Below are 26,307 nucleotides of genomic sequence, written 5' to 3'. Positions count from 1 at the left end.
AACTTGAACCCTGGTCCTTGTATGTTGTAATGTATGCATTTACCCAGGTATACCATCCCCTAGCCCCCTGTAAGACACTTAAAAAAACAAAAGGAAACATGAAAGAGCTGAGTAGTGGCACACCTAGTTGAGTGCACACATTACCATTGGCAAATACCAGAGTTCAAGCCCCCACTTTCCACCTTTACAGGGGTGAGGGGGCAGCTTCTCTAGTGGTGGGCTAGTAAGTGCTCCACACATTCTGATCAGGTGTAGTTTCTACCTGTAAAGTAAAGCAAAGGTCTGCCTGTGCTTCCCTCCCCAAGACAGTCCCCTTCCATGTGCACTGTCCCTGTAAATGTGCTAAAGCTTGACCATCCTTGTATAGATGAAGCTCACTTGCCCATCAGCTTCCAGCTGGTCCCTCCCTTGCTCTTCTCTTTCTCTCTCTGTCTCATTAGGAGTGTAAGATAGAACTCTCTCCACATTTTGCCTTAAGGTTTAAAGCTTTCTGCCTGTAACTGCTCCAACTTGTCCACAGGGATGATGCTGATTTGCAGGGAAGAGATGCTTACCTCCCACTGGCTCTGGGCTGCCTGATGTTTGAGCTGGATCTTCCAGTCCTCGGTGCTGGCATCGGCGCAGTGATGCATGGTGAGGACAATGGGCCGCGTGAGCAGTGCCCCTGGGGGCCCGCAGCTCACCACGGGGGTCAGCAGAGTCTGGGCATCTTCCATGGGGGGCCTAGAAGGAGACCACAGGCACCCGTCAGGGACACCTTCTCAATAGGCCCATCCCTTATGCTCAACTACTTTTCAGACCAGCAGGAGAATTCCTTTCTAGAAGAGATTTCCTCTTGGGCATGTGTGTGTAAATGGGAAGACATGACTTTGATCTTGCAAGATAGGGGTCCTTATGGTTGTAAGAATCCAAAGCTGCTCTTTGATCCTCTTACACTGGATGCATTGACTCTGATGATGGATCTAGAAGGATCAGCATCCTTAGGTTACATAAGCATCTTATCTAATATTACTTGCCACAAGTCTCCCAGGGTGTAGGAGCTAACTTGAAAACAAAACAAAACAAAAACTTCAAAGACAGCACTTCAGGGTAAGAACACCCTAGAGTGGAACATCTTCCAGATGACATTCAGGAATAATTCTGCCTAGCATCGCAGATTGGCTCTTTCACATGTCATCTGCCAGATGTAGATGGCTGGCCAAGGGGGAGGCTTGGAGGACTGAGAGGGAGATGGTTCAGGAAGGGTGAGGTCCTTAGTACACAGAAGAAAGCATATGGAGCTAGGAAGAGAGAAAGAGAGGGAGAGGCTGAGGCTACAAGACTGGTAGCTAGCTTCCACTCAACAGTTTTAGCTCTTGTTAACTCTCTTGGTAGCTCTGGCTCGTTCCTTTATTGTATTTCCAAAAAGCCTTTATACCATTGGCTGACACCAAGTGCTTCACATCAGGTGCAAAAGGTGTGGTGAGCAAAACCTGGGCTTTGAGCCAAAGCTAAACAGGGGCTTCCAGTCAGGATCTAGTCCTGTCCCAGAAGTAGAAAAGCACTTGAACATTAAAAAAATTTAAAAAAAAACATTTATTCCCTTTTGTTGCCCTTGTTTTTATTGTTGTAGTTATTATTGATGTTGTTGTTGTTGAATAGGACAGAGAAATGGAGAGAGGAGGGGAAGACAGAGAGGGGGAGAGAAAGACAGACACCTGAAGACCCACTTCACCGCTTGTGAAGTGACTCCCCTGCAGGTAGGGAGTCGGGGGCTCGAACAAGGATCCTTACGCCAGTCCTTAGGCTTTGCGCCACATGTGCTTAACTTGCTGCGCTATAGCCCAACTCCCTTAACACTTTTTTTCTTTCTCTGTCTGAGTTTATACTCAGAGAGTGAGAACAGAGACAAACTTAAAGGTCTAATTCTGTATCTTATCTATGCCTTAAAGTTTTCCCCTAAGAAGACTTCAACCTCAAAACAGATAGATCAACTGATACAACCTGTCAGTTGGGTGATATGATAGTCACAAGGTGTTACCAGGTGTTGAGTAGATTGCCTAAAGTCTAGAGGTAGTGCTGGGACAAAAAAGTCAGTGACCTCTCAACAGTGAGACTTAAACTATCCCAATCAGAAGAGTGTGATGTAGGAAGTCTTGGGCTTAGAAACTTAGTCCAGGAAGAAGAGGCCTTGGGATCTAGACCTTGAATCAAAAGCAGAGTCCCTGCCACAATATGTTGATGAGTAATTAGTGCCTTTCCCCTGAGACTTGCACTTCACTCCTACCTGATAGAGAAAGAACAGGGCAAGGAAGCCCTGAGCCCCAGCTCCATCTGGGGCTACTTGTGATGATGGCCAATTTCTGTTTTTCGTAGGGAAGAACTGTGAGGGAGCACCAGGGAGTAATGGGAAGAGTTTAAGAGAGCACCAGAAAACACTATTAAATGTGGGAGGGACTTTGGAAAGACAGTCTGACCTGGAAAACAGAAGTCCATTACAAAAGACAGAAGTTGAGAAATAAGAACAGAAATGGAGGCACAAAGCAGAACTTGGACTGGGTTTGGTGTATTGCACCAAAGTAAAGGACTCTAGAGGTGGAGGGGCCTTCAGGTCCTGGTACACGATGGTGGAGGAGGACCTAGGCTGGAGGTGAGAGTGTTTTGTAGAAAACAGACATTTTATACATATACAAACAACTGTATTTACTGTTTACTGTAAAACCATTAATTTCCCCCAATTAAAAAGAAAAAAAAAAGGCGACCTCAATGGTCCAATATGAGGTTGGCTCCAGGGGGTACTAAAACTGGAAATAAATTAGGCAGGAGAGTCAGGGAGATGCCACTCTCTCCATGGCCCCCTTGAGACTGTGCCTGATCTACCTGCATGCTGAAATCTGTTCCTGCACACTATCTCACGCTTTCAAATAAAGCTTGCACACCTGACCCACCAAGTCTTTCATGGCTCCTCTGAAATGATATCTGTGAATAGACTACCATCCCCAGGAGAGAGACTGGCCTTTGGGACCCTCTCTAGGACCCATGGCCAAACCTCCCACAACATATCTTCTACTACTGTGGAGGCCCCTCAGGTCTGTACAAATAAGAATTTCACTCTGAACAAGCCACTGAGCACGGACATCTGTAAGTCTGTAGCTGGAATGAAAGGCCACTTCTGAACCCCCACACACAAGTCTATACTTAGCTCCTTAATCTCACTTAACTTCAGATCATTTATTTCCTCCTGGAATGCCTTTCCTCCAAATATTGACTAACTTTCTCATGATTTGTCCTCCACATATCTGATCTGCCTGCCATTTCTGTCCTCGTTCTAGTCATTGATAGCTCTGTAATATCAGAAGAGGGCATAGAAAAAGTGCCCTTTCATGGGGATCACTTGCAACATCTCTCCAGTGAGATAGGAATACGTTGAGTTACTTCAGGCAAATATCAACCTGTTAAAGTGTATACTGGTGACTTCACATCCTCCTAGTTCATTCATACGGAGACTACAAAGGGCACATCAAATGACTTTATAATTGTGACACCACTTGAAATTGGTCTTTCTCCATTTTTTTATGGCTTATATATTCTATACTTAATCACTGAAAAGGTAGCTCATGTCTAATGCTTACTATCATTTAACACTTAAGAAACAATAAGAAACACTAAGACAAAATTATCCATGGAACTTGTGTCTGTATTTCTGATGGTCTTCTCAAGGTTGCTTGTGTAACAGCTGCCCTGGAAGTTGAAAGCAGTGTGTGCTTGTGGGCGACAGAGCACAGAGTGTTTCCTACACCCAGGGGTCCTTCCCTGCAATGCAGCCACGTTGATGCCACTTGACTCTCTCTGCATAATCCTCTTTAAAAAAAAAATCTTTATTTATTAGATAGAGACAGCCAAAAATTAAGACGGAAGGAAAGATAAAGAAGAAGAGACAGAGAGACAACTGCAGCCCTGCTTCACCACTTGTGAAGCTTTTCCCCTGCAGCTGGGGACCAGGGGCTTGAACCAAGGTTGTTGAGCACTGTAACATGTGTGCTCAACTAGGGGCACCACCATCCGGCACCTCATAATCCTTTTAAATCTGGGCTCAGGAAATGCCACAAAAAGTCTCTGGACAATGAGATTGTTGTGAGCAACATACTGCCCTTTGTTTCTGACCTTGGAGTGTTGTGCCATGTAGAAGCTTCCCATACTTAGGCAACCAAGATAGGGCAAAGTGCAGACATTTCTGAATTAGCCTTTTCTTTTCTTTTATAAATGAACAGTGTCTATGGGTCTATGTCAGCAAAGGCTGCCACGTTCTGTCATAGGAATAGCAGTGTAAGGATGAAAAGAAACCCTTTGCACTGTAACGTTGATAATGTCATGTATGCGCTTTTTGAGGAATTGAATGAGACAAGGAGCTTGAGAGACTAACAAGGAGAAACTGAGTCTGGGAGACATTTCCCTCTTGGCTCATCTCTATAAGGAGAGAGGCTAATAAGTGGGGTGTCTTTCCAGACCTCCAGCCAAGGATGGGAGAGCTCCCCTAAGCTCTACCAAGCTTTCACATAGTCCCACAGCCATCAGTTCTAAGGGGTCAATTAAATTTGGGCATATTTCCTCCTAGGTCAGTCATGCCTATTACTGTTTTCCTTTCTCAGTCCAAACTTTACTAGGGTTTTCTTTCTGTCTATGGAGGAAAATAAAGATCTCCTCTTAGTCTTTGCCGCTGTCTCTGTCTTACTGATTGATAATTCAGCTTGATTAACTCTCAGGTTGTCTTGTGCTAACTCCTGTCCTTGAGAACTCAGAACTCTTCACTTGATCTGATTCCAGCCTGTTCTCCTTCCTCCTAGTGTGGAATTCATTTTCTTTTCTTTTAATATGTATTTATTTATTTATTCATTTATTACTGGAGACAGAGAAATTGAGAGGGGAGGAGAAGGTAGAGAGAGGAAAGGAAAAAGAGAAATACCTGTGGTCCTACTTCACCACTTAAGAAGCTTCTCTCCTGCAGGTGGGGACCAGGGGCTGGAACCTGGGTCCTTGTGCACTGTAATGTGTACGCTTCACCAAGTGCACCACTACCTGGTGCCCCAGAACTCTTTTTCTCAGAACTTGAAGGAAGTTTTGATCTCATTGCACCCATACGGATAGAATCTACTCTAAGCAACAGCCTAAGGCTCTGGTTGGATTCTACTTGGAGGTGGAGAGGAAGCAGTGACTATGCTTCCTGAGCCTGGCTCTCACTATTTGGCTACAAGTGCACCTTGAAGAGTATATACCTTCTACTTTGAGGTGACTCAAGTGGAATTTGTTTCAAGTGGCCAATGCAATGGAGTGGGAAGCAGCTGTCTCTACTGACTGCCAACAGCTGGTGCTCCTGGAAGAAGGGGGAGGGGTCCTTCTCTTGGGGAACTGGAACAGAAGGGTGCAGACCCCCTGCTGGGTAGGCTGGGCATCCATCAGATCCCCACTCTCCAGACACACCCTGGCATTCAATATTGATGGGCGCCAATCTTGGCAGAGGCATTGCAAAGGAAGGAAGGGGGCAGTGGGTATCAAAAGAATTTATTAAGGTAGTGAGGTACAAGAATAGAATGAATAGGAAAGTGGTAACACGGAATTCACAAGAGCAAGTGAAACACAAAGTAGACGCAACACTAAGAAGCCATCTGTGTTTTCAAGATGAAAAACTGCAGCTGGAACTGTGTCCAAGAGTCAAGAGTGGCTTAGGACAAAGAAGAGTTGGAACTACGTAAAAGCAGAGATCAAAATGCTCAGGTTTCTTTGATTTAAGTATTCTATGGAATGAAACATTAGAAAATAAAGACTCAGCCGGGTTCATGATTTTGCAAAGGAGCTGAGCTTGTATGATCCATGTGTAGCCTGTACTTCTAAGAAAAATTCAGTGGGAGCTTCCAGTAGTGCAGTCAGTTATCACATGGCACTTATATGGCAGAAAAATTCAGTAGATTCAGTAGACATCAGTGGCAAAAGATATATAAATGAACACAGAGAGGCTGGATGGTGGGTACACCTGGTTGAGTGCACATGTTATAGTACACAAGGACCCAGGTCCGAGCCCCTGGTTCCCACCTGCAGGGAAAACGTTTCATGAGTGGTGGAGCAGGGATGAAGTTCTCTCTCTCTCTCTCTCTATCTCTCTCTCGATTTCTGGCAGTCTCTATCCAATAAATAAAGATAATTTAAATAATTAAAATAGAAAAAAGAAAAGGAAATGAACTTAGAACACAGAATCAGCGAGGAAGCAGCAATGAAGTAGAAAATCGAATTTTCAATGCCTTTCCAAGCCCAGCGTATGTACTGGGTGGTTCAAAGGTCGCAGTTCTCAAAGAGGAACCCTGCAGCTCAGTCTTTTCTTACTGTATCCAGACACAAAGAACTCCTACACAGAAGAGCACACTTCACACAACTTTAATAAAATAAACTGCATTTGGGGGGTGGGGTTGGGGCTGGCAATGGCATGCATGGTTAAATGCAGCATTCCAGTGAGTGAGGACCTGGGTTCAAGTCTCCAGCCCCCCACCTGCTGGTGGGGAGCTCTGGGAGTGGTAAAGCAGTGCTGCAGGTCTCTTTCTCTTTCCCCACTTCATCCCATTTTCTCTCCATTTCTAGCCAAAATAAATAAGCAAAAGAAAATATTTTTAAAAGTATTTTAAAAAATGCCCTTGTTACTCATAATATACCTATATTGAAGTTAGGGCCAACTGGTATGTCTTTTTTTTTCCCCTTCCTTTATTGGGGGGGGGGGTTAATGGTTTACAGTTAACAGTAAAATACAGTAGTTGATACATATGTGACATTTCTCAGTTTTCCATATAACAATCCAAGCCCCTCTAGTTTCTCCTCCACCTTTATGCTCCAGGACCTGAACACTCCCCTGCCTCCACCCCAGAGTCCTTTACTGTGGTGCAATACACCAACTCCAGTCCAAGTTCTCCTTTGTATTTTCCTTTCTGTTCTTATTTTTCAACTTCTGTCTGTTAAATCATCTCATATTCATCCTTCTCTTCCTGGCTAATATCACTTCACATGATTTCTTCAAGCTCCATCCAAGATGAGGTGAAGAAGGTCAATTCATCATTTTTAATAGCTGAGTAGTATTCCTTTGTTTATCTAGATTACAGCTTTCTCAGTCACTCATCTGCTGTTAGACACCTGGGTTGCTGCCAGGTTTTCACTATTAGGAATTGTGGGTCTGGGGCCAGGCATTAGTGCAGTGGGTTAAGGGCACGGATGGTGTAAGGATCCTGGTTTGAGCTCCCAGTTCCCCACCTGCATGGGGGGGGAGTCACTTCATGAGCAGTGAATCAGGTCTGCAGGTGTCTATCTTTCTCTCCCCCTCTCTGTCTTCCCCTCCTCTCTCAATTTCTTTCTGTCCTATCCAACAATGACAGCAGTGGCAATGACAATAATAACAACAACAATAAACAAGAAGGGCACAAAAGGGGAAAAATAGCCTCCAGGAGCAGTGGATTCATAGTGCAGGCACCGAGCCCCAGTGATAACCCTGGAGACAAAAAAAAAAAAAAAAAGAAAGAAAGAAAGAAAGAAAGAGAGAGAGAAAGAAAGAAAGAAAAAGAAACTATGGGGCTATGAAACCAACTGGCATTTCTATTATCTCTCCTCCTAGAAATGGAACTGAGATGCAGACAGTGCCACCCCTGCCCCAGACCACAAAGCTCGTCACAGACAGAGCTGGAATTCTCCCACCCATCTTGGTCTCTTCCAGACAGCAGTTTACGCTTTCAGGCTATGAGACAATGTTTATCCTTCTGGCAGAGCAGCCCCAAGCTGGCTTCTTGGGAAGTACCTGGTTCCTTTTATGTGAGGGTGAGGTGCTTCTTGAACACACTCTTCTCTGGACAGGTCCCTGGGGTGGCATCACCCTTGGGACAGCTGCTTTCTGAGTGGCCACTGCACATGGAAGTGGCAATTTGAGACTAGAGCACTCTAGGCAGTTGACAGGGAATATCTAACTTACTTGCTGTCAAAAGCTCAACTGAATAAAACAGGAAAGAAGGAGAGAAATAAGGAAGGGAGGGAAGGAGAAAGGAAAGGAAAAGAAGCAGAGAGAGGAAAAATGAGAGAAAGAGAAAAGAAGGAAAGAAAGAGAGAGGAAGAAAGCAAGAGAGGGGCTGGGTGGTGACACACCTAGTTGAACACTTATGTGACAATCTGCAAGGACCCCAGTTCGAGCCCCTGGTCCCCACTGCAGTGGAAAAGCTTTGTGAGTGGTGAAGTAGGGCTGCAGATGTCTCTCTCTCTCTCTCCCTCTACCCTTGAGACTTCTGGCTGTTTCTAACCAATAAATAAAGATTAAAAAAAAACAGAAGGAAAGAAAGAGAAAAAGAAAAAAAGAAGGGCAGGGGTAGATAGCATAATGGTTATGCAAAGAGACTCTCATGCCTGAGGCTCCAAAGTCCTAGGTTCAGTCCCCCGCACCACCATAAGCCAGAGCTGAGCAGTGCTCTGGTAAAAAAAGAAAAAAGAAAAAAAAAAAAAAAGAAAAGAAGGAAAGTGAAAAGAGGAAAAGAAAGAGGGGGTGGGAGAGAGAGAAAAAAAAAGAAAGAAAGGAGAAAATAATGGAAAGAAGAAAGGGAGAAGAACTGTTCAGACATTGGCCTGGAGGGTAGGCCTCTATTTCCCTAGCAGCATCCAAATCTGCTCCTGGAGTTAGTGAGAATAGAAGACCCCATGTCCTGTGTCAATGCCAGGTTCTTGTGTGTCTTCTTGACTGAAATTAGCTGTGTGCCTTTTAAATTATAGGATATTAACAGAAGCAGTTCTGTGAAACCTGATGTATCTTTCCTTCCTTGCTTCCTCTCCCTTCACTCCTTCCATCACCTCCTCCCTTCCTTCACCGTCTCTCTTTCATGTGAGAACTTGGTTCATCACTTAAATAAATAAATAAATAAATAAAAAATCCACAGCCAGGGAGGTGGCACAGTGGATAAATCAAATACAGGGCCCTAAGTTGCTCTCTCTTTTCCCTGAGGGGACAGAACACCCCCATGCTCCTTCCTTTTTGTGGAGAAAGAAGATGAACATTGGAAGTGGGTAAACATGAAGTTCCCAGTGAGTTTCTGGTTCACAGTTAAGCTGTGTCTAACCCCGACAGAATTCCATTCAAGTCTTAGGCTCTGGTGTGCATAGCTGAGGGCACACCTGCAAAGGGAGGAAGTATGCATCCCCCACACCCCGACTGTAAATACTCACAGTGCCCCCATGAAAGCACCACCCAAGAGTTATGTGACCACAGGGAAAGGGGCTCAGAAAGGAGCATGTTTCTGTGAGGACAGGTGAGGAGGAGAGAAGAGCTGTGTGTGACCTGATAGCCTCATCCTGCCCTGTCACTCAGGCTCTGTGGCCAGAGCTCAGGGCTGTGCAGCCCATGTGTCTTTCAAAAGGGATAGTTACTGACGAGGTGCTTCTTTTCAACAAACATTTAATAGCTATATATATATATTTATTTATTTACTTTTATTGCTGCCAGGGTTATAGGAGGGGCTTAGTGTTTGCATAAGGAATACACTGCTTCTGGTAGCTTCCCCTCCCCTTTCTTTTATTGATAAGACGGAGAGAAACTGAGGTGGGAGAGGAAGATAGAAGAAAAGACAGACACCTGCAGCCCTGCTTCACCACTTGTGAAGCATCCCCTGGACTTGAACGTAGGATCTTGAGTATAATCATATGTGTGCTCCACTGGGTGCACCATCACCTAGCTCAACCTTTAATTTTCAGCTCTCTATCCAAGATACATCAATAGCCAGATCTTTAAAACATTGCTTAACAATGGCCTTTTTATGGGAAGCAATCAAAGAGACCCCACACAATTTGTTAAAGGCCGAAAGAAAACTCCTCCTCTCTCTCCTTCTTTCTCTCACTTTTTTTTTATTTATAAAAAGGAAATATTGACAAAACCATAGGATAAGAGGGGTACAATTGGGAGTCAGGCAGTAGCACAGTGGGTTAAGCACAGATGGTGCAAAGTGCAAGGACCGGCTTAAGGATCCCAGTTCAAGCTCCTGGCTCCCCACCTGCAGGGGAGTCACTTCACAAGCGGTGAAGCAGGTCTGCAGGTGACTATCTTTCTCTCCCCCTCTTTGTCTTCCCCTCCTCTCTCCATTTCTCTCTGTCCTATCCAACAATGATGAAAGCAATAACAACAATAATAACTACAACAATAAAACAACAAGGACAACAAAAGAGAATAAGTAAATATTTTTTTTAAAAGAGGGATACAACTCCACACAATTCCCACCATCAGAACCCCATATCCCAACCCCTCCCCTGATAGCTTTTTTTCTAATAATATAATGGTAATTTGGTGATTGTGACAAATCCAAAACAGAGCCACATATTTCACCCTGGAGCCACCTGCAAATATTAAACCATTAAGTGCTGTGGGTCAGTAGGTAGGGTTGTGACACTCCAGCCTGGAGCAAGTAACAAAGACATGAGCCCAGAGGCTAGAAGAAAGTACAGGTGGCCAAACCTACAGCCAACATCATACTCAACGGTGAAAAACTGGAAGCATTTCCCCTCAGATCAGGTACTAGACAGGGATGCACACTATCACCATTACTATTCAACACAGTGTTGCAAGTTCTTGCCATAGCAACCAGGCAGGAGCAAAGAATTAAAGGCATTCAGATTGGAAGAGAAGAATACAACTTTCCCTATTTTCAGATGACATGATAGTATACATAGAAAAACCTAAAGAATCCAGCAAGAAGCTTTTGGAAATCATCAGGCAATACAGTAAGGTGTCAGGCTACAAAATTAACATTCAAAAGTCAGTAGCATTCCTCTATGCAAACACTAAGTTAGAAGAAGATGAAATCCAGAAATCATTTCCTTTTACTATAGCAACAAAAACAATAAAATATCTAGGAATAAACCTAACCAAAGAAGTGAAAGACTTGTATACTGAAAAGTATGAGACACTACTCAATGAAATTGAAAAAGACTCAAAGAAGTGGAAAGATATTCCATGTTCCTGGGTTGGAAGAATTAACATCATTAAAAAGGAATATACTACCTAGAGCCATATACAAATTTAATGCTATCCCCATCAAGATTCCAACCACATTTTTTTTTTTGGAGAATAGAAAAAATGCTACAAATGTTTATCTGGAACCATAAAAGACCTAGAATTGCCAAAACAATGTTGAGAAGAAAGAACAGAACTGGAGGCACCACACTCTAAGATCTCAAATTGTATTATAGGGCCATTGTCATTCAAAACTGCTTGGTACTGGAACATGAATAGTCACAGTGAACAGTAGAGTAGAATTGAGAGCCCAGAAGTAAGTAAGCCCCCACACCTATGGACATCTAATCTTTGACAAAGGTGCCCAGACTATTAAATGCGGAAAGCTAAGTGTCTTCAACAAATGGTGTTGGATAAAATGGGTTGAAACATGCAGAAGAATGAAACTGAACCGCTATAGTTCACCAAATACAAAAGTAAATTCCAAGTGGGTCAAGGACTTGGATGTTATACCACAAACTATCAGATACTTAGAGGAAAATATTGGCAGAACTCTTTTCCGCATAAATTTTAAAGATATCTTCAATGAAAGGAATCCTATTACAAAGAAGACTAAGGCAAGTATAAACCTATGGGACTAAGTCAAATTAAAAAGCTTCTGCACAGCAAAAAAAACTACTACCCAAACCAAGAGACCCCTCACAGAATGGGAGATCATTACATGCCATACATTAGACAAGAGGCTAATAACCAAAATATATAAAGAGCTTGCGAAACTCAACAACAAGAAAACAAAAAACCCCATCCAAAAATGGGGAGAAGACATGGACAGAGTATTCACCATAGACGAGATCCAAAGAGCTGAGAAACACATGCAAAAATGCTCCAAGTTTTTGATTGTCAGAGAAATGCAAATAAAGACAACAGTGAGATACCACTTCACTCCTGTGAGAATGTCATACATCAGAAAAGGTAACAGCAGCAAATGCTGGAGAGGTTGAGGTGTCAAAGGAACCCTGTTGCACTGCTAGTGGGAATGTAAATTGGTCCACGCTCTGTGGAAATAGTCTGGAGAACTCTCAGAAGGCTAGAAATGGACCTCCCCTACGATCCTGCAATTCCTTTCCTGGGGAGATATCCTAAGGAACCCAACACACCCATCCAAAAAGATCTGTGTACACATATTTTCTCAGCAGCACAATTTGTAATAGCCAAAACCTGGAAGCAACCCAGGTGTCCAACAACAGATGAATGGCTGAGAAAGCTGTGGTATATATACACAGTGGAATACTACTCAGCTATTAAAAACAGTGACTTCACTGTTTTCAGCCGATCTTGGATGGACCTTGAAAAATTCATGTTAAGTGAAATAAGTCAGAAATAGAAGGATAAATATGGGATGATCTCACTCTCAGGCAGAAGTTGAAAAACATGATCATAAGAGAAAACACAAGTAGAACTTGAACTGGAACTGGTGTATTGCACCAAAGTAAAAGACTCTGGGGTGGGTTGGGGGAGAATACAGGTACAAAAAGGATGACAGAGGACCTAGAGGGGTTTGTATTGCTATGTGGAAAACTGAGAAATGTTATGCATGTAAAAACTATTGTATTTACTGTCGAATATGAAACATTAATTCCCCAATAAAGAAATTAAAAAAAAAAAAAAGAAAGAAAGTAGAAGTGGCAGGTCAGGGGCTGTTTATTTCTCCTTGACCTTTCTTTCACACCATCATGATGACAGGGTGGATGTCATGAAGCCCCATCTTCCTGCCTCCACCCAGGACCTCTCTGCTCTGGACCTGAAAAGAATTGTGACTTCCCACTCAACCTAACCTGTGAAAATGGTGGCACATCCAAGATCAGAGAAGCCAGTGTTGACCTTTCTCAGATGGAGGGGGAAATAGGCTAGAAAAGTCCTTTTCTCTCTCTCATATAGCCCTCCTCCCAGCCAAATCCAGACTTCAAGTCAAGTGTGGCAGGAAAGGCATGTTTACCTCATGTTTTCTTTCCTGTGTACCGTCACGTACATCTCGTAGACTCGTCCTTGGGGTACCGCCCCGGCGGGAATCAGCAGGCTCACTCCTGAAGAAAAGACAGAGAAGTAGCTTTAGAAGATGTGGGGATGAAAAGGCAACTTCACAGAGCACCTTTGTAGCAGGAGGAGGGGATGGGGAACTTCTGTGGCCATGGGGCCAGAAGCCTGCTTCTCTCTGTCTCCAGACCTATAAACATTCATAGCCACTCTGTGTGCCTTCTGCTTTGGCCTCTCTGTTTACCCTGCTCCCTCTGAACTCGTCTGGAGTTACTTGAAGGAGCGACAGGTTTCTTTGTAAACTCTTGTTTAATTTAAGGCATCCACTGTTGGCTCCTGTGTTGTTTTCCTTGTGAAAAAAAAAATGTGAGTAAAACCATCAACTCCTCATAAAATTTCAAATAGCTGAAATGACGCATTGCTGCTAATTTAGGAAAATAAAAATTCCCACAAGCCTTATATACAAGAATAGATGCTAACAACCATATTATTGCTCCCCCCCCAAATATCTGCTTGCTATGTTTCCCCATAAGAAGATGATAATAATGGATGACTACTTTTTTTTATATATTTATTTATTTATTTTCCTTTTTGTTGCCCTTTTTTATTTTTGTTGTTACTGATGTTGTTGTTGTTAGATAGGACAGAGAGAAATCAAGAGAGGAGGGGAAGACAGAGAGAGGGAGAGAAAGATAGACACCTGCACCTACTTCACCGCCTGTGAAGTGACTCCCCTGCAGGTGGGGAGCTGGGGCTCGAACCAGGATCCTTATGCCGGTCAGACTGCCAGGGACTCAGAGGTTACATAGGCTCCTGTGCCAAATATGAATATAACTGGGCCTTACATCAGATGAATGGGGTAAACAGTTAATTGTATTTATATACTTGCCTCATGTTTGGGAGCTACTCACTGCCCAAATCCTCCTTTACTGTCCTATTCTCAACTCTGACATCACCTTCTCAAAGAATACTTTTAGTCCATCTGCATGTTAGCTGTCAGGCTCAGGCAAAAATCACTAAAATCATGGGCCCCTTGTAACATACCTAAAATAGACTAGAAATAGAAGATCCATAATTTCATCTGCTCTGTTTCTATCACTGGGCTCTTATTCATTAAAACATTTTCCCTGCTTTCCATCTTACTGCCTTTCAGCTACCAAGTTGCAGATGCTACTATGATGCCATCTTGAATTTCCTGGGGAGATGACCTCATTAATGTGTCCTGGAACCCCACGTCTCTAGAGCCCTACCCCACTAAGGAAAGATAGAAACAGGCTGGGGATACGGATCTACCTGCTAACGTCCATGTCCAGCAGAGAAGAAATTACAGAAGCCAGACCTCTCACTTTCTGTACTCTATAAACAATTTGGGTTCATACTTCCAGAGGGGTAAAGAATGAGGAAGCTTCCAATGGAGGGGATGGTATAGGGAACTCTGGTGGTGGGAACTGTATGGAATTGTACCCTGTTATCTTACAATCTTGTTAATCATTATCATAAAATAAAACTAAACTAAAAACAGGTGGGCAGGGGCTAGCTCAGTTCTGCTTATGGACTGAACTCTGCTTTGAGTCCACAGTGACCAGACAGTGGTTCAAACTTGACAGAATCACTGAAAAGACCTGGTGTAAGACAGGTCACTAAGTTTTCTCCCCAAATTTCTAATGAGGAGGGTCAGAATTGGTACTTCTAGAAAGTTCCATTCTGACTGCAAAGGTGATGGTCTATAGCCTGAGAGGTAAGGGGCATCAACAGAGAGAGCATCAGGCAGGCCGTAGACTCTGGAAGCCCTTGGTCCCATGAGTGGCATCTAAGTGTGTGCAGTTCAACTCATCTGAGTACACCACTATGGTGTCACATTGTGGGGCAAGGTGCGTTCCCACTGAGTATGCCCATAAATAAAAGATGGCATCTTCATCTCTGTTCAAACATTGAATACCAATGGGTTCTATATGTTATTTGACTGGATGCATTATATTCTTATCTTCTGTTGTATCAAGTCTTTTGCACAATCACACTGGTCTTTAATTCTGTATTTGCAAATTACCAAGTTTTGACCAAAAGGTGTTAAATTAGATTCACAGAGGAATCTATTAGTCCTCTAATGACTGACACTTCTAAACCTATAAGATCATTGATTAATGAATGGCTTATTTTATTTATTGACTTTACCAGAGCACTGCTAAATTCTGGCTTCTGGTGATGCTGGGGATTGAACCTCCAACTTGTGGTGCTTCAGTCACAAAGGCCTTTATGTCTAGCCGCTATGCTATCTCTCCCTTTGAATATCCAATTTTCAATCAAACACTACCAGTCAGTGAGGTTGACACTCTGGAAGCAGGTGAGTAAGTGGTCAACTGAAAACTAGATGGTCCTGCAACAGCGAATATGGTGAAGCTATGATCTGGCTAGATCTGCCAGAGGCAGGAGTCGCTGTTGTACACATCTTAAGATTGCAAATGACAGTAGAGAAGGAAGCTAATAAACACAGACTTGCTGTTGATCATGAGGCCCTCTGATAATCTAATCATCAGCATTCCAAAGTGCTGCTCCCTGGAGTAAATTGAAAGGGAACGAAGTGCTATGTTTTCTAACTAATTTGTCCTTTTAGTGTGTGGCAACAGCTTGGGCTTCTGGATGACTACGGCCTTCTGAAGCTTCCTTGAGAAGTAGGTGAACCCCTTGGAAAATTCCTAAAGTAGACTTCCTAGCTTCTTCCAACATGAAGACCCCAAATCTCATCTGATATATTCCTACCTTTAGGTTCCTGATTATTAAACAATTTATTCTGCTTTATATCTTAATGCTTTCCAGCCACCAAGCTGCAATGCTACTCTGACACCAGCCTAACTTGCCTGGGCAGATGACCTCATCAAAGTCCTAGAGCCCCACCTCCCCAGAGTTCTGCCCCACTAGGGAAAGATAGAAACAGGTTGGGGTGTGGATCAACATGTCACTGCCCATGTGCAGTGGGGAAGAAATTAAAGAAGCCAGACTTTCCACCTTCTGCACCCCATAAAGATCTTTGGGTCATACTCCCAGAAAGACAAAGAATAGGGAAGCTTCAAATGGAGGAGCTGAGATGTGAAACTCTGATGGTGGGAATTGTACCCATCTTATCCCACACTCATATTAGTTAAATCACTAATAATTTTTTTTTAAAACAAGGGAAAAAAAGGTGGGGCAGCACACCCTTCATTATAGCTTAGCAGGACACTGGGAGGGTCCTTTTAGTAGGGGATGTGTGCTCATTGCTGGTTGGGGGTAAGAAACAAGGTTTTGATGCTTCTGTCTGAAGTTGTATTCACTGAAAGGACATATGGGGTGGACAGACAGCAGCCAGCTTTTCAGACAGAAATCAAGCAGGCAAGAAAGACTGTTGCACAAACATACAGAAAGATCCCCTCTCTGCCATGGTGAGAGTTACTATACCAGCACTGCAAGGAGATATTTGGTGATTTCAGACATAATGATTCTTTAATGATTAACTCAGGACCTGGAGGGATTTGAAACTAGTAAGCTGTCTTCTTTGTTCCACCAGCTTGGATGGGGTTAAAGAGCAACAGCTCTCAGGAAGCCACGGCTCTAGGTTTAATCCTGCACCCAATATGTGAGGGAGGAAGAACAGCTCATTGAGGCACAATAGATACAGAGATGCTATGATCTAGAATGTGGAAGACTTAAAGACTATCTCCCAAGAGCTGGGTGGTGGCACACTTGGTTAAGTACACATATCACCATGTGCAAGGATCTGGGTTTGATCCCCACACACCCCTGTAGGAGCAAAGCTTCATGAGTGGTGAAGCAGGTCTGCAGGTGTCTCAGGTGTCTCCCTCTCCCCTCTTAATTTCTCTCAGTCCTGTCCAAAAAAAAAAAAAAAAACTACCCTCCAGATCCTAAAGATGTTTATTCACTCAAGTCTGCACTGTTTCCTACCTGGAATTCTTTTTTTTTTCCTTATTGGAGGGATTAATGATTTTCAGTCAACAGTAAAATACAGTAGATAATTAACATTTCTCAGTTTTCCACATAACACTGTAACAACCCACCTAGGTTCTCCTCTGCCATCATGTTCCAGGACCTGAACACTTTCCCCTGCCCCAGAGTCCTTTACTTTGGTGCAATATAACAACTCCAGTCCAAGTTCTGCTTTGTGTTTTCCCTTCTGTTCCTATTTCTCAACTTCTGTCTATGAGTGAGATCATCCTATATTCATCCTTTTCTTCCTGACTTATCTCACTTAGCATGATTCCTTCAAGTTCAAGTAACTTGGAATTCTTGATGGATTGTAAAACTTGCTATACAAAGGGTCCTGCCCTAAGAGACCGGCTCACTTAATGATGGCCTTTTTGGCCACTATCAGACCACTCCATCACTTGGAGTTCCCTGTAGATAATATGAACCTAGATCTCTGATTGATCCCTCTTGTCACCATCACTGTAGATAACATGGACCTAGATCTCTAATCCTTCTTGTCACCATCACTGTAGATAATATGGACCTAGATTTCTGATTGATCCCTCTTGTCACCATCACTGGTCACACCCATTGGGAGCATCATTATAAACTCTGCTGTAGGCTTCTTCAGTGACATCAAGGAAGACTAGCTCTGAAATGAACACAGCCTAGAATGTGCCCAGTTGTGACTAAAGACTGAGCTGTCTGACAGGGACTCGGAGATTGTACAGTGATAAATATGAATGAATGCAGATTTCTCAGTGCGATAATATGGTAAACAGTTAATGGGATTCATAGATCTTCAAGTTTGCAAGCAATTCTCTACCCTAATCCTACTTCCTAGTTCTACTCTCAACTCTGACACCATCTCCCCAGACAATAATTTTAGTCCTCCCCCCATATTAGCTATTAAGCTCAAGCAAAGATTATTAAGACATAGGCTCCTAGCAACATACCCAAAAAGATTTCCTAGCAACCTTCTATCCTAAGGTCCCTACTTTCAACTGCTCTATTTATACTTTATGGTTCTGGGTTATCAAACATTTTGTCCTGCTTTCCATCTTACTGCATTTCAGATACCAAGCTGCAAATATTACCATGATACCACCCTGATCTCCCTGGGCAGACAACTTCACCAATGTGTCAGGACACATTGAAGTTCCAGGAACTTCACCTCTCCAGAGCCCTAACCCACTAGGGAAAGACAGAGACAGGTTAGGAGTATGGATCCACTTGCCATGCCCATGTCCAGCAGAGAAGCAATTACAGAAGCCAGACCTTCTACCTTCTGTATCCCATAATTTTGCTCCATACTCCCAAAGTGATAAAGAATAGGGAATCTTCCAATGGAAGGGATGGGACACAGAACCCCCCCTCCTTTAGAGGTATACATTCACCATGGAGACATCATCTGGTTTGTCAGACACATGACTTAATGTCTCTCTGAGTAATTTTTGGTGTTCCTGCATCATTCCTTCCCATTTGCTACAATGGAAGAAGTTACCTGAATTGGGGACAATGAGATGACCCCCCAGGGAATTGAAGGTTCCAAAGGCCGTGCAGGAGGGGTCAGTCTGCTTGGCCAGGCTCTGACTCCTCAGGCTGAGGGCCTCGCTCTCCAGCAGGGACTGGCTCATCTGAGGAGACAGCTTGGCTGTGAACTCTGACAGGTCATCTTGGGGTGTGACAGTGCCTGGTGTGCTGTAGACTTTGATCTTCAGGCTGGGCAGTGGATCCAGGATGGGAGAATTGGTCATAGGGATCTTGTCAGAGACATCGTGCAATGCATAGACAGGTCCTCTGTACATGGCTGCTGCCGAGGTCAGGTCCGGAGGCACTGCCAGGAGATCTGAATAACAGAAAGGAAGGGGGTCTATATGCAAGGATACAGGTTCAAGCTCTCTGGTCCCCACCTACAGGGGGTCCATTTGATGACTGGTGAAGCAGGTCTGCAGGTATCTATCTTTCTCTCTACATCTTTATCTCCCCCTCCTCTTTCAATTTCTCTCTGTCTTATCCAATAACAACAAAAAAGGGGGGAAAGCCACCAGGAGCAGTGGGTTCTTAGTGCTGACACCAAAACCCATCAATAATGCTGGAGGCAAAAAGAGAGAGAAGAAGGGGATACATCACCAGATTCTCTTCCTCAGATCCCCCTGAACTTTAGAAACCCAGGGTATGTTAGAGACAGGGAGACCCCCAGGTCCTGCTGAGAATGAGACAACTGGCAACTAGGAGGTATTTGTTTTGTGATAGGCTCCAGATCCAGCCTACAGCCCCTAGTCATGTGCTCATTGTCCCTAAGGCACTTGGCTCTTTCAAAAGGGTGGATGCTGAGAGAGTGGTGCCAACCAGGTGACCCATAGGTAGTAATGCCCCTCATCTATGCTGCATGTGGGTGGGTCTGTACAATATTGTATATAACAACTCGGCAAATGTCTTGCCAAAAACGAATCCAAACAAGGGTCCGGACAGTAGTGCAGTGGGTTAAGTGCACATGGCACAAACTGCAAGGACTGGTGTAAAGATCCCGGTTCGAACCCCCAGCTTTCCATCTGCAAGGGGGGTCGCTTCATAGGCGGTCAGGCAGGTCTGCAGGTGTCTATCTTTCTCCCCTCCTCTCTGTCTTCCCCTCCTCTCTCGATTTCTCTCTGTCCTATCCAACAAAAACGACATCAATAACAACCGTAATAATAACAAAGATAAACAATAAGGGCAATAAAAGAGAAAAAAAATGGCCTGCAGGAGCAGAAACAGTGGATTCATGGTGCTGGCATAACCCTGGAGGGAAAAAAAAAAAAGAAAGAAAAGAAAAAGGAAAAAAAAATCCAAACAGGCCAATCCATGTGGGAGTTCCGTTCAGAGAAAAGGTGGAGGAATCAGATAAAGAAAGGAATAAAAATGGGGCTGGGTGGCGGCACAAATTGGTTGAAGGCATACATTACACTGTTCAAGGGCCCAGATTCAAGCTCCTGGTACTCACCTGCAGGAGGGTGGTAAGCTTCACAAGTGGTGGCGCAGGGCTGCAGGTGCTTCTCTCTCTCTCTCTCTCTCTCTCTCTCTCTCTCCTTCACTATCAATTTCTCTCTGTCTCTATCCAAACTAAATAAGTACATTTTTTAAAAAGAAGGGAATAAAAACATCTGCACACATTGTCAATTCTGCTGTGTTCTGTGGATGAGGCCAGAACAGTCATGGACAGACAAGTCTCTGCCCACATATGTCACTTTTCAGTCTGCTGGAGTGGCAGGTGCAGATTTGGGGTGGGGGTACTGAGCACTGACCTTGTCTAGCGGCCTTGATGTTCACAGGCTGGAAGCCCCCATTGAGAGCTGAGGAATCGATGATATCAGACTCGAAGTCACGGTGGTTCTTGCGGTACACAAACAGGGCCACCACCACAGAGATGGCCAGGCACACGATCACGGCAATCACCACGCCCACATACAGAGCCACATCATCTGTATCGGGTGCAGCTGGGGAGACAGCAACTCTGTCACAGGAGAGCCCCCCCCCCAATTTCCTCCTTAAAATATTTTTATTGAACAGATACTGAGAGAAATTGAAAGGGAATGGGGGAGGGAAGAGACACAGAGACACCTACAGCACTGCTGTCCCACTTGTCAAGCTTCCCCCCTACAGGTGGGGACCGGGGTTCAAACCCCAGTCCATACACATGGTAATGTGTGCTCAAGCAGGTATGCTACCACCTGGCCACAGTCTATTAGCTTTTTTAAAAATTAATTTTTTTTATTATTATTTTTAACCAGAGCACTACTCAGCTCTGGTTTATGGTGGTGCTGGGGACTGAAACTGGAATCTGGAGCATCAGGCAGAAGAGTCTATTTGCATAACCATTATACTACCTCCCCAACCCTCCCCCCCCATACACAGGTAGTCTATTGTCTTTTTACTGGTTGATTCCCCAAAACAATATAAAACAGCAGTGGCCTTTCCATGCAAAATCATCTCTGATTATTTTTTTTTCCTTCCTCATTTATCTACTCACATGCCTATCTATCTTTGTCATGCCTGCACAGAGCAGGAGCATCACAAACACAGAGGCACCTGCTGTGGCACATTTTTTAAAAAAATTATTCTCTTTTGTTGCCCTTGTTGTTTTATGATTGTAGTTATTATTATTGTTGTTGTTGTTGATGTCATCATTGTTGGATAGGACAGGGAGAAATGGAGAAAGGAGGGGAAGACAGAGATGGAGAGAGAAAGACCGACACCTGCAGACCTGCTTCATCGCTTGTGAAACGACTCCCCTGCAGGTGGGGTGCCAGGGGCTCAAACTGGGATCCTCACGCCGGTCCTTGCGCTTTGTGCCATGTGCACTTAACCCACTACAATACTGCCCGACCACTTATCTATCTTTAATTGAGCTTCAGAGCAGATAATTTTGTACCAGGCATAAAAAAGAAATATGCTGATGCTGTCTCTTTACTCACAGGGAAATAACTATTAACTCACTATAGGTGGGGAAGTTTGGAAAGCTGTTGTGAGTTTACTGGCAGTTTCTTCTTCTCCAAAACAGTAACATTGTATTAGAAATATGTAGGCTTTCAATGTACTGCACTGTTACTGAACCCCAGTGTTCCCTTCCAAGATACGGAGTTAATTTTGCATATTTCCTGTTTAGGCAAGTATGAAGGGCTGAGTGTTTGACAAAGTGGATGTGAAAGGTGTGGCTTAGAAGACTCAGATGGGGGTGCAGCTGCAGAGGCTAATGCCCACTATGGCAGGGCAGCATAGTATATAGGTTAGTCTACACACATTCAGTGTTAACTCAGAGAACTTCGAGCTTCTGACAGTCGCTTGTGAGAGACACATATTCAAGCTACCCACTACTGAGATAAGACTTAGTCTCCCCTCCTCTCTTGATTTCTCTGTCCTATCCAACAACAACAGCAATGACAACAGTAATAATAATGACAATAGAAGGGCAACAAAGTGGGAAAAAATGGCCTCCAGGAGCAGTGGATTTGTAGAGCAGGCGCCAAGCCCCAGCAATAATCCTGGAGGCAAAAAAAAAAAAAAAAGACTTAGCTCTCAGGTGCACTGAATAAGAGAAAAGTCTGGGTCAATGATTGGCAAAGGTCACACTCTAAACAAGGCTGTCCTCAGGCCAGCAGGTGGCCTCTGCTTCCAGTAGAGCAGAAAGAAATGGCACACATCACCTCCTGGCTTCCACTCTGCTTTGTTCCCAGGGCCCCAAGATGACAGATGCCAAGAACTAAGCCCCCACCTACATAAGTCAGCCTTTCCCAAATCCTACAGATATATTGCTGCTCCGCTTTTCTGTGACACAAAAAATTTCCAGCACAGTTACCAGAAACTGTGCTGATCACTATGAAAGTGGTGTTGAAAGGGGGTCAGGCAGTGGTACACTTGGTTAAGCACACACATTAGCATGCACAAGGACCCAGGTTCAAGCCCCCCACTCCCCATCTACAGGGAGGAGGTTTCACAAGTGGTGAAACAAGTGTATGTATCTGTCTTTCTCTCTCCATCGCTAACTCCCACTCCTTCTTAATTTCTCTGTCTTGTCAAATATAATAGAAAGAAAGAAAAATATAGCTGCCAGGAGCCATGGATTCCTAATACTGGCACTGAGCCCCAGCATACCATCCCTGGTGGCAATAAAAATAAATAAATAACAAATAAATATTGAAAAGTGGCATTTTAAATTCTCAAGAACAACCTTTTTTTGTGCTCAGTTTTATATATGTCTATTTGAGAGGTGACTGGTTTCCAGATAGCTAGGCTTCATGGCTAACTGAAAGTTACTGATGAATGAATCTCCTAAGATTCACAACCTCGTGGTCTATCTAGTGAACTGACTAATAATTCAGGTGGCTGAAAGTCAGCAGCTTGGCCTCACATACATTTCATGGTGCTTCTGATAACTAACAGCACAGTGGAATTCCCTAGTGGAAATTACACTTTCTCTCCTGGAATGTTGTGTTTGAATTTACTGTATGTCAGATGACTGTCAGTGAAAGGGGAAAGAAAAAAAAAGAAGAAGAAAAGGAAAAAAGAGAAAAAAACTAGTATAGTCATGGGCTCTTTGGAATATAACTAAAACAGGCCTACTAACTATCAAAATGGAGTCCCATCTGAACTAGTCCAGCCTTTAGGTTCATGGTTAGTCAACACTTTGTTTGGCTCTATATGTTAACTGTTTTTTCAGCCACCAGGTTCCAGATGCTAGCATGATGTCAACTGAACTTCCCTGGGCAGATGACCCCACCAATGTGTCCTGGAGTCCCACTTCCCCAGAACCCCGCCCCACCAGGGAAAGAGAGAGACAGACTGGGAGAATGGATCGGATCGACCAGTCAAAGCCCATGTTCAGCGGGGAAGCAATTACAGAAGCCTGACCTTCCACCTTCTGCATTCCATAATGACCCTGGGTCCATACTCCCAGAGCGATAAAGAATAGAAGAGCTATCAGGGGAGGGGAGGGGATATGGAGTTCTGGTGGTGGGAATTGTGTGGAGTTGTATCCCTCTTATCTTATGTTTTTTTGTCAGTGTTTCCTTTTTATAAATAAAAATTTAAAAAAGGAAAAGCTATTGTCTTAACACCGGATGATCACTCACACATGGGATTTAAGAACCAAAGCAAGGGAAAAGTCAGGTGACACCTAAATAAAACCTTAGCCTATGTCATCAGATATGAGGATACCAGGAATGGATGGGCAGGGACACAATGCCCTGGGCTGGGGGAAGGTGGCAACCTGGGGGTGGGTGAGGGGTGCCAATACATTGATAAGAAATTTCCAAATTTTATCTCCTGGATATGCTTATAATATGTGCTTATAATCTGATTGTGAAGCATCTGTAAGTAGGCCTCAATACAGGGCAGAAAGACTGAAAGTATAATAAAGGGTTAAGAATGTGTGGAAAGTCTGAGATGGTACAGGTGGCTAGGACAGTGAAGGCAGGCTGGCCTTCACTGGGTGAGCAAATGATGATAAGTAGAGACGATGAAAGACTGAACTTTTACTGAGAAGGCAGCTTCTGTAACCCTGGCTAGCTTCTGCCCTCCTAAAAGGTACCCACCAGACACAGCTCTGCAGGAAAGATAACAGTAGCTTAGGCAACTAGGCCCTGAGCAATGGGTACAAGTCCCCCTCTTAACCTTGTAGCTTCTGCTTCTATGATGATGCTTTTTGCTCTCTAGCCTACACCCCCTATGTAAGCTTGCACTGTCCTTTGTTTAGGCCCAGAATTATCAGATGATCTGAGCTCCTGGCTCATGTGTAAATAAAAGACTCCTTTCTTCCTCCACCCACCTCAGCTTCAATCTTCTTGAATATTAATAGAGTTCCTTAACAACATCTTTTGGGAAGATGTTGGAGACAATGAGATATGCTCAATAAAAATACATTAAAAGAGAAACAAAACAGTAAATACCAAACCCTGGGTGGTGGCAGTGGTGGAGCATCTGGTTGAGCTCACATGTTGCAATGCACAAGGACACAGGTTCAACGACTGCCACCTCTCCAGATTCAAAGGAGGTCTCGAAACTGTACATCAGGCTCAACCTGACGCTGTTGACTGGCTACGGAAGAAGGGCAAACGCTAGAAGAAGAACAGGTTCAAGCTGCTGTCCACATCTGGGGGGGGGGGGGGGCTCACAAGTGGTGAAGCAGGGCTGCAGGTCTCTCTCTCTCCCTCCCTCTTTCATATCAGTTTCTCTCTATATATATCCAAAAACAAATAAAAATAATTTTTAAAACCAAAAACTTCCTGTCTTTTTTAAAGTTTCCAGAGTGACCATTTTCTTATTGATCAAGGCACTGTGACAGATCTTTTCAGAGACCAGTGGGATCCAATGCTTGACTGTGCGACTGTGCCAGCACAGTTCTCAAACTGCTGATTTCATTTTCTGAGTTGTTTTATCTGAGGCCAGTGGCAGTATGCTGAACTCTGATACCAATAGCCCATTTAAATACTTAATTTTACTCTACTCGACCATAATTACTCAGTCAACATTCATGATTTCTAACTCAAGAGTCTGTATTTTTCTCAACCTTTGACTTGTGAGCATTTGAAGTTGCCCTTTGTTTACATCAGCATATTTCTCCTTCCTTCCTTCCTTCCTTCCTTCCTTCCTTCCTTCCTTCCTTCCTTCCTTCCTTCTTCCCTCCCTCCCTCCCTCCCTCCCTCCCTCCCTTCCTTCCTTCTTTCTTCTTTAAGCTAGAGCCTTTCTCAGCTCTGGCTAATGGCAGTTCTGGGGATTGAACCTGGGACCTTCCAGAGCCTTAGGCATGAAAGTCTTTTTTAGAACCATTATGTGATCCACTTGCCCTTCCACGACCGCATATTTCATATGTTTTATCAGCTACTAGGATTTAAGGTCTTGAAGGTAAATTGAGAGATTTCATTTTATTTTTTATTTTATTCTTTTAATTTTTTTATTATCTTTATTTATTTATTGGACAGAGACAGCCAGAAATTGAGAGGGAAGGGAATGATAGAGAGGGAGAGAAAGAGAAAGAGACACCTGCAGCTCTGCTTTACCACTCACAAAGATTCCCCTCTGCAGGTGGGAACTGGGAGCTTGAACCTGGGTCCTTTCACACTGTAACATGTGCACTCAACCAAGTACATCACCACCTGGCCCCCAAGAGATTTTTTTTAACTTTTTTAAATGATTTTATTGATTGACGAGAAAGATAGGAGAGAGAGAGAGAGATGGAGAGAGAGAGCCAGACATCACTCTGGTACATGTGCTGCCTGGGATTGAACTGGGGAACCTCATAATTTATCCACTGTGCCACCTTCCAGACCACAACTGAGAGATTGTAAAGCTGCATCTTGAAATGACTCTTCTCTTCGATGGTGAAAGTCTGATTTGTTTTTCATATTAGAACACATCTGGTGCTTGTACCCTATGTGTGCATCTGGGATCCAAAGAAAGAGAAATATGAACTGGAGGCAATCACATTGGAGCTGATTACCCAGCAACATAAAAAGTGAACATCAAACTTACAAGAAAATCCATATTCATTCTGGGTTCTCTGTTCAGTTGGAACAGGATAAATGAAACCTTGAAAAGAAACAAACAAACAAACAAAAATCAAAACAGAAAATGGGAATTAAATCAAATTAATGAAAACAAAACAAAACAAGAAGCATGAAACATGGTCTTCTTAAAAGAAAAAAAAAAGTAACCTGGGGTCCTTCCGATTTCTGGCTCAGCATAGAATTATTATTTCACATCTCCTGTCTGCTATGGGGGCCTCGCTGAGAATTAATAAGCAACTAGATTGAATTTTAGAGCAAAATCTGGTCTCGAGTCACTAACTTTGGAGT

The 26,307-nt window shown here is 43.6% G+C and overlaps 1 protein-coding gene across 2 annotated transcripts in view; it reads right to left on the bottom strand.

Annotated features, from left to right (window-relative positions):
- UNC5C (unc-5 netrin receptor C) overlaps nt 1-26,307 on the bottom strand; it is a 409,388-nt gene that overhangs the window by 19,071 nt on the left and 364,010 nt on the right. Inside the window, exons 8-12 of one of the 2 annotated variants that reach the window (XM_060187721.1) lie at nt 25,985-26,041; nt 20,263-20,454; nt 18,483-18,827; nt 12,984-13,071; nt 555-723 (exon numbers count right to left, since the gene is read on the bottom strand). In XM_060187721.1, the coding sequence (XP_060043704.1) occupies nt 555-723; nt 12,984-13,071; nt 18,483-18,827; nt 20,263-20,454; nt 25,985-26,041 (851 nt within the window). The remainder of the gene's footprint in view (nt 1-554; nt 724-12,983; nt 13,072-18,482; nt 18,828-20,262; nt 20,455-25,984; nt 26,042-26,307) is intronic. The other variant, XM_060187722.1, reaches the window with a different exon arrangement.

Source organism: Erinaceus europaeus, chromosome 3, assembly GCF_950295315.1.
Source record: "Erinaceus europaeus chromosome 3, mEriEur2.1, whole genome shotgun sequence".
Classification (NCBI taxonomy): domain Eukaryota; kingdom Metazoa; phylum Chordata; class Mammalia; order Eulipotyphla; family Erinaceidae; genus Erinaceus; species Erinaceus europaeus.
Note: the sequence above shows the minus strand (reverse complement) of the source record. Positions and strands in the feature narration are given on the sequence as shown.